This window comes from Lineus longissimus, chromosome 13 (genome assembly GCF_910592395.1).
Source record: "Lineus longissimus chromosome 13, tnLinLong1.2, whole genome shotgun sequence".
NCBI lineage: Eukaryota > Metazoa > Nemertea > Pilidiophora > Heteronemertea > Lineidae > Lineus > Lineus longissimus.
This window is the reverse complement of record NC_088320.1, coordinates 5,926,391-5,935,592: the sequence shown is the minus strand read 5'-3', so window position 1 is coordinate 5,935,592 and position 9,202 is coordinate 5,926,391. Positions and strand designations below refer to the sequence as shown.

Below are 9,202 nucleotides of genomic sequence, written 5' to 3'. Positions count from 1 at the left end.
TTAGAGTACCAGAACAAATGCTCGGCCAGATGTGTTTACATTACCTCCATATACGCACAACATACTATATATACATCATTCAGGCCACTTTCGAACGGAACTTGGAGGCGGAGATCCACTGAATCAAGACAGGGCAATTATCGAAATGGACCGGTGGCACCTAAAGACGCTCTAACCAATTACTAAGCATGCTGAGCCATTACCATGATTAAAGGCCGGTGAACTTAAAAGCGTCTAATTGGGCGTTGGCTTGACTCTGCCGGTAAGGATAACATGCCACCTAGATGCTTGAAAACTTCAAGGCATTGCCTTTTACCTGAAATTGTTTATGGATCCATAAAGGGAATTGATCTAACTGTATTCGTCTTGATATTTCACGCTATGAACAGTTCACGTATAAACGGCGTACGTGCCTCATCGAATTGACCGAACGAACTTGACTGGAACGGTAACTTACGTGTATGTATACTTTCCAGTTGATGAGGTGGCCGAACAAAACCGAACGCGACTTCTTTGTTGTGGTGAACTTTGAACACGCTTTGATTCTTAGTGGCGATGTTGTGTTCTATTACGGTTATGGGTTTGATTCTACTTGATTTTTTCGCAGGTTGTGTTATAATTCTTAAATTTGTAGTGAAATAATAAAATATTTATTTACTGAAATGCCTGGTTAATTTTTTTCTCCGGTTTTATGGAACTTTGATTAGATAGCGAATGTCTTTGACACCTGTACCCGGTTCACGCGTGTAAAGCAATTGACAATGACCTTAAGAAATTTAGGGAGGCAGCTGTGTTACTGATGCCATCATTGCCGTGATATTGTCCGCAATGATTGGCATTCCGTTCTCCAATTTAATATAATCGGACGCATCTTGGTTTTATCACGGGCAATTTTTGTTTCATATCGCAATCCTGACCAAGTGGGAATGGCTGATATTGAGTTCCCAGTGAAAAAAACGTTGCGTTCGGTTGCGACGAAGGAAGTGATGTGTTGTATGCCTTGTATATAAGACAGAGAAATACCTTTTGGGATCGGACCATTTGCCATGTTAACACCCATTTAGAAAGTTATTTTGGTTCCATAGAAGATGGAGACAACTTCGCGGGGATTTCGCTGACATACGGCTCTGTGGTTTAAGATGGGCAAATGTTTAAGACCGCGGCCGGACAGATCATGTCAACAGAGCTAACAGAGCTCGCATGAATTCAAAATGATTCCATGAGAGACACCAGTCGGTAGACTGGAAAAAAAATGTATTCGGCGGTATACCCAGGAAGAAAATCCTGCCGAGTATCTCATATGAATTTTGCTTAATATTTTGTTCATTTCTTTATTTTCAAGATACCGGCCTTATGTATATCTCTCCAGGGTTTTCGCACTGGGTAGTCTTGCACTTTAACATTAACCAACTCTGACCTAGTTTGGTCATGTATACGGAGGCGAATCCAATTATGTGATAAACCATTTAATGGGAATTCAAGTTAATTGGTTATCTGACAGATGTGGATTCATACTGGTGATAAACCATTCAATAGGAACTTAAGATAATTTGATCATCTGAGGGGTACATTTCAATTTACGTTTCTATGTTTTCGATGGACAATGTGATTTTAGGCGAAATTTAGGCGAAGATCTCGGCCACGCTTTTAAGACTGGAATATTTCCACAGGTGGTACCCCCGTGGTTCGTGGCACTGGCGTTCCGTTTGAAGGCTTCCGTCTATTCGCTATCACTATTGACTTGAAACAACAAACCTTCGACTGCAGCACTTTTTATTCACCTTTGGGCAACAAAACATACTGGACGACATGGTATACACATTATTTTGTTACAATTTACACGGACATGCACCAATTTCCTCAGTATTCTCCAATACTCGACCGGTTTCGTAATCCTTACGATCGACGACGAAGGACTGTGTTGTCGGGGAAGTCTTGTAAAAACGCCGTGGATAAAATACGTTTACATTGTACACATTTCTTACGTCGTTGTTCGTCCTTCTTCATTCGTAGCTGTTCGTTTGCGAAACCTGCCTATTGTCGTTGTATGAGGAAATCGTGTGTCATCGGAAGAATCGGATTCTACGAAAATCGTCTTATTCAGGCTTGACAACATTTACTTGAAACTTACAATTAATTTATACACGCTGATCATCGATAAAGAGTAAATATAAGCAATTTTACCACAAACAAGAAACACGTACGTCCAGGCTATAGTAATTGCCTTTCAATCTCATATTAAACGCAGGAGCTAAAGGGGTCAAATAGGTAGCCATCGAGTGACTAGTATGCACAATTAAGGGCCTGGGTCATAATTGATTCAGTGATTAGCTACATACTTCATACACCATGAATAGATTCGAGGTACAGTGAGAATCATCCCCGTCGGCGACCTCGTGTGCCTCAGTCTGACCAACCTGGCTCCTTCCTTTAGTATCCATTTAAGACGTTCTAATTTTGAACGCGAAACAGGTGATAAAACATGCATATTCGATCTCGTTTCTCTCAACCATTGCGTGATATGACTTAAACCCAGTAAGTGCTACTTAAAACTTCATGTACAATTGCAGTAGGCCTTTCTGTGCAAAACTTTTAGAGAAGGCATTTCTATACGAAGTTGAACGATTCATTCACCAGGTTAATTCACACCGCCCAATATCACAGTCTCTGTAACCTCCTCCACACCATCATAACCTCACCAATCCTCGCACGGTCTCCACCAAACACACACGCCATCTTCGATATCTCAATTACATCATTCACTATCACACCATTCACTCACACACGTAGTCATGAAAGAGAGGAGTTCGCTGCTCGCTTAACGCTACTTATTTCCGATTCCCGGTTAGCCATACTAATACTTAGTCCCACTTCTGAGAGGTATACGTTGCGGAGAGTGCGTTATTAGGGAATTTTCGCAAAGCCCCCGAAACGCCAACGTGAATGCCTATTTCATTGTTCGACCTCCTGAAACCGATGTCAAGCAATGGGATATAGGCGTTTGCGATGACGGTTCGGGGGCTTTGGGAAAACTCCCTATTTACAATTTCATGCAGGAAACATAGAACCAGAAGCATATACAACAAAACGACCCGTGTTACGAACTTCTCGCATACCTAGTACTCGTAATTTTATTTGGTAGAGGACGATATCCACTCAAAACTTCCTCATCTCAAAACATCCTCGGGTCAGCACGAGTCAAAACCTCCTCGCTTCATAACCCCATGGCCCGGTTGTTCAAAAGCAGAAAAGTCACGTTATCCCTAACGGTTACGTTTAGTATCCTGAAGGACGTTATCTCCTTGGATAGTTAATCTCATTGAAATGTTCACTAAACGACTCCGTTAAGGCATAACCCAGCCCTGGACGTCTTGCCATAGGGGCGTTTTGACTGGTAACCAGAAGGAATATTCCCGCTCAATGAAGAAAATGTCCGTTTACTAGTTAGATGGTCATCGTTGCTTACATTATGTTGAAATTCCCGATTAGATTCTTAGTTAAGATCTTATTGTGTTCTATATACAATGTACATGTTTATGAACAATCTTCCCGTCAAGTTTTTTTGCAGGTGAGAATCTGTAGATCTTCACTAGGAATCTTACAAGAATCTAATCGAAATTGTACATGTGGATTTGCAAGAAATTGAATAGGACCTTAACTAAAAATGTTATTAGAATCTTATCGGGGTTATCAGTTCACAACTCAATACTTTAAGACACTTTTGCGATACGCGCTTTTACCCAAGTTAGCTGTCAATTCTACAATTATAATACAAGTTCCTGATGAGGAAATAGAAATATACAAACGTGTCATGATGATAATATCAAACAGAGAACAATTTTTGTGCTTTCAAACCTTACCGCAGCTAGTGTATTTTAAAGCTAGCTCATATGGTGACTATAAGGGTCCATACACCTTCTTGCATTAGCATCTTCAATGTCAATTGTCGTTATTAGACTTTGCATGTCTCCTCAATTGGCATACTTAAACTTCTCCTATCGAGCCGAGGCTAGATAAAGTGAACCACAAGTCAAGAGGTAAAGTTGTATAATGACTATACACTATCACTGACAATACAATATAATTACAGCAAATGATATAAGAAGATATATAGAAATAGAGAAGAAATATTCTCGTTGTGCGTTCGATCCTGAATTCCGACAACATTGGCAGGGACCATACAGAGTATTCAAATTACTTTGAAGAGGTTGGTCGCTGTTCAACCAATGAAGGTCCCTCTGGAATTCCGGCGGTGAAGAACCTTCTATAAATCCTGCATATAGTCTGTCGACCTTTTTGCCATCAGTCGAACTAAATCTGATCTTGAAAGTGTGCTTCCAGCCGTCTGCGACCGACACAAACATCAAATCGCCGACAAACTTCATATCAAACTCACCAAAGTTTGACGTTTTCTTCATCGTAGCGTTCCCAAATCGTCCATGGTACAAATGTAGTTTCCCATCTTGTTCATTCAGTCGAATAGAGATATTCCCAAAAGCAAGATGGCCGTAAGTTCCGACGTAATCCTCCATAGGGCGTGCATGGGGTAGGTATGTGACGTCACGCTTCTTTCTCGCGTCGTCGGTGCCGTCTGCTCCTGACTTCCGGCGAAACTCCGACAGCCAGGGATCCGGGAACTTGCAAGCAGATGTGCTGTTCAACCAGGGTTCTAGACCGAGTAGGACGTCAGCAATGTAATGGTGTATCACTCTCAACCCGTCCCACGTATCCAGGCGGACGGGTCCATTGGTCGAGGTGAAGATGCCAATGTTTTCATCAGGTATGAGCCAGATTGAAGACATGTAGCCGGAGAGTTCCCCAGAGTGAAGAAGAATATGGTAGTCTGTGTGAGAAGAAAAATACGTGATACCGTCAGTTTTGTAATGCCTTACCTTACGGAATAAAGTGCATCAAAGGCATGTATAAATCGTACACTTGCTACATTACAGGGAAGACGAGTCCATTGGCCACCTTCTTTGAAATTTGGGTGGTGAATTTCAGTAGACTATGTAGTGTCCACTCAAAATAAGGTTCTCGACCACATTAGAGTCTTCACCTGCTAACCCTACAAAGTCAATGGACTCTTCTATATATTGCATGCTTAGTGATGTTGCAAGTTGGAGAATTGAGGCTGGTGACGACTATTGAATATTGACAACATTACCTCTGTATGTGCCTGACCCCCATCCAAGGTCATACGCAAATCTTCCCTCCGCTATCGGAAACACTGGTTGCTTCAGAATCTTCTTGCCAAGTGTCAGCGGTGTTGGCATCTGCGGAGTGTGCATGGCGTCAAACATGGTCTGGTTCATCAATCGCTCGCCGGATGGCAACAACGACTTATTCAGTTGAAACCGAAGCCATTTTGTCATGTCCTCAGAATTTGTGCAGATCGAACCGGCAGGTCCTGCTGGATATACCATGCTGCAAAGTTCAGTTATATAGGTCGAATCGATTTTAGCAGCTTTGGTAGGTACACGTGAAGCTGCTCAATCATGAAAATTTGCATTATCAAAGAACGGGGGCCAATTTTCAACACTAACAGTGCACAATAACAATGTTGTTTATTTCACCCACGACATTGCTTCATCTATTAAACAACAAGACCACAAAGTTATACCCACCTGTTTATCTTTTGGTCAATCTCCACCAGTTTCCCGTTGATTGACACGTGCGATTTGGCAATATCTGCCCGACTTCCCAAATCCTTTACAAATGTTGACGACGTCATACCCAATTTGTTGAATATTTCTTCTTGAACTAATTCCTCCCATGTCTTGCCCGCTATCTTCTCTGCAACGTATCCTGCCAGCATATACATGTGGTTGTTGTAGATGAACTTCGAATGCACGTGATGCGTGGGAGACATGTACCGTAGGCGCCTATGAATTGTAAGTTTGGAAAGATTTTCAAACAAGTGTACATGAACATGCAACTGATCGGATCAGCAAGCTATTAAGAATCTTATAAAATCATGTCTGGATTTTCGAGCTGGGTAGGCATGCCGTTTTAGGGCGTATGTAGAGGAAGCTAACAGGCCGAGAGATAGGCTGTGGCCAAAAGGGTTTACCAAGATTTACAAAACTAATCCAAAATGACTTACGAAACTAGTGTCTTCCGGTCAATAGTGTAACCCGTCAACAAGCCTCCGAAGTAGCCCGGGACACCGGACCTGTGAGCCAGAATGTCCTTGATAGTGAGGTATCTCGTCCTGAAATCGTCACTCAGCTTGAACTCATGCCCGAGTATCTCACTGATGGAGGTGTCCCACGACCACCTGAACGAAAGAGGATTATGTTTTTAATATAACTTTACTCGACAATTATTGATATTTTGAGGATAGAGTTTTTGAAACGGAATTCGTGTATTTTGTAGAAGGATGAGACAATCTTAACAGACACCCGTGTCGACATTTGATGTTTGAGGAAAGTAAGGTATTTCCAAATAGGGCAGAAGTGAATATCTTGAGGCAGGATTCGACAGTTGGAAAAAATAACAGTATCTCGTATTAACTGAAGCATCAGGCACGAAAAAAACTGGCTTTTACACAGGCCTTTTTGAATATATCTTATCTTGCGTTTGTATACACTAGTATGCCTAAATTGAGTTATTACTGGCCAATGGAGGTGTATTTTTGACAAAACTAGCTTTCTTGAAAACATTATTGACAGTCTGTTCTTTCATACTCTTGTACATGTTTTATTTGCAATACGTATTTGATAACCCTAGTATTTTGAAAGGGTCAAGTCCCTCCATATACAAAGTTTTACATGTTTAGCAAATGATCGATACTTGAGCCTATATTTAATGCATCGTTCAGTGGACTTAAAGTACCACTTAAGGCGAAAATCGTTGCCACAAACACACTTAAAAGGTTCACCGACAAATTAAATTGCTTTTTTCAGTAGGGCGATAAAGGGCGTGTCGCAAAAAACGCTGGATTTTACTTCATGTGGTGTCGTACATGTACACATTAAATGCAACTCAAAATGACAGATAATAGAAAAAAGATACTTCCGCTTACTATCATAGAATACTATTAGTAAGAGTCCACCGACTCATTACTGACTGTTCGCCTAAAAAAGTAACATAAAACTTCATACCTATTACTTTTTTGGAGCACCATCCCTAGAACGGCCGCAGTAAATCCCTTTGTGATGCTCCCAATGCAAAAAATCGTCCGGTTATCAACTTTTCTATTAGTCCGCAAGTTCGTCACTCCATAACCATCAACCAAACTGTCATCACCGTGAATAACACTTACACTCATACCTGGATTATTCTTACACGTCATGAGGTCACTAATAAAGTGTTCTATGTCACTCCTCTGTGATGTAGATAGCTGTTCACTGGAATGGAGGTTGATCACCCAAACTAGGATGCCCAGCTTGACTTTGCTTAAGAGTACCTTTAATCGCATTCTGAGTTTTATTATCGGTCGTATCCGCACTAGACTTGGACAGGTAAACACGGATGGCAAATTTATCCGATATATACAATCCTGTTCAATCCAATTGCGCTAATCGCTGAATGGCCGCATGGGCTATCGGCATGTTTGTCCTTCCTGAAATCCATATCTCAGTATTGTCCGTCTATGTCGATTTTGCTAGAATATCCTCGACCAAGAGCCCGAAAGTGGGAACCCGAGTGCAATTCAAACAAGCTTGATCTACCTTTCGAAAACGTGTCCTTTGAAAGTTCAAACGTTCGGCCTCCTCGTTGAGTTCTTTACACCCGTAAACGTCCTTTTAACTGTGAACTATAATGTGCTTTTGCGTGCCACGGGAACAAAAGTGCTACTGCATCAGAAAAGAATGAAAATAAATCCTCATATTTCCGGTTTACCTGGACATATCATTTGCATCTGAGAGACACAGCCCTTCAGGCCTATTTTGCGCCGTAAGTTCTTGTCCCCCTGAGGTTACACAAATGATTTGAATTCAGGCGGAAATTTAGCATACACAAAGACAACTATTCTACATCACTTTCAACTAGGTCATAGCTGTAATTAAACGCTCTTGGATGCCAATACTAGACAAATAGTTTGCGTAATTTGAATATCTGTTAATTTGCATGAAACTCAATATAAAGCGGTTCCTTTGTTTGCTTTGAACCATTTCGACGCCATGAAGAATGATTATTGCGACACAATGAACAATTGGCCACAAGCCATCGTTTCGTTGTGAAGGGTCACGGTGTTCCGTCAAGGCATTCTCTTCCACCATCAGGGAAGGGCATTTTGGAATTCAGATTCACGTCCGACTATGCATTTCGGTGTGTTTTCAAACTAAACTCGGATGAGGTAGAAGCACTCTTTGGTTTGAATACCAACTTGATAGTTGCATGCTTGAGTTCTAAAGAAAAAGGTTGCTCTTACTACTTGAATCCGTAACTCGACCGAACAATCAACATAGGACGCCTGGTGACGACGACGATGGCCTGATCATGAAGGAAGGATTCCTTTTATCATTGTAGTCGACTCTATCACTTGCCCCCACGATGCGTTTTCCGTGTCCGAAACGAATGACTGCCGAAATAGTACATCACTGCGCACTAACGAATAGCCCTGGATTGAAATTTAATCTGGCACTTTGAAAGCGGGCCAATTGGCTGCAATCATATCAATTCATAATAATTAATCGCTCTGGCCGTAATTCTACTTTAAATGCGGATATTTTTTCAACTTGGACAGCGTTCAGCCGAACTCCATTTTACCGCCTCTGTCAAACTCACCGCCAAATGTGTCGCGTCATCACTGAGGGTTTTAGTTTTATCCGCTAGATTCTGTTGACAAGATTGTGAGCTATTTGTTCTTAAGACACCTGTGTGATTGGGGATTAAAGCGAGGTCTCTGAGTGATACGGTGCGACCTAGAATCTCGCGGATTCAGCTCGCGAAGAAAATGTGTCACCTTTGCGTACTCGCTAGACAGTTTTCAGTTCAACAGACCCGGTCGAATCAAGGAAGGATTTCCCCAAAGTAAGAGGAGTTGAATATATTTACTAATGGTCCATTCGTAAATGTTCTGTCCACATCCTCAGGGGCTCTGGATGGTGAACTATTGGTCGGATTTCTTTGAAGTTTGGTTTTTATTGGAGCAAGCAACATCGACTTAAACCTCGTCCGCAGACTGCGATATTGCAATAGGAACCGGGAGGCACCATGTATAAGATATCAGCAAATAGTAGTAGATCGGTTGGTT

The 9,202-nt window shown here is 41.6% G+C and overlaps 1 protein-coding gene across 2 annotated transcripts; it reads right to left on the bottom strand.

The window, feature by feature from the left end:
* Nucleotides 1-1,760: 1,760 nt before the first annotated feature.
* Nucleotides 1,761-8,518, bottom strand: LOC135498182 (uncharacterized). 2 transcript variants are annotated; one of them, XM_064788384.1, is made up of 6 exons: nt 8,378-8,518; nt 7,104-7,799; nt 6,104-6,277; nt 5,625-5,882; nt 5,165-5,424; nt 1,761-4,843 (listed from the first exon to the last, which is right to left on the bottom strand). In XM_064788384.1, the coding sequence occupies exons 2-6, from the start codon at nt 7,418-7,420 to the stop codon at nt 4,065-4,067; spliced, it is 1,788 nt and encodes a 595-aa protein (XP_064644454.1). In that variant the 5' UTR covers nt 7,421-7,799; nt 8,378-8,518; the 3' UTR covers nt 1,761-4,064. The 2 variants fall into 2 exon arrangements, with proteins under 2 accessions (XP_064644454.1, XP_064644453.1); XM_064788383.1 differs by having other exon boundaries at nt 7,104-8,518.
* Between the last annotated feature and the right edge of the window lie 684 nt (nt 8,519-9,202).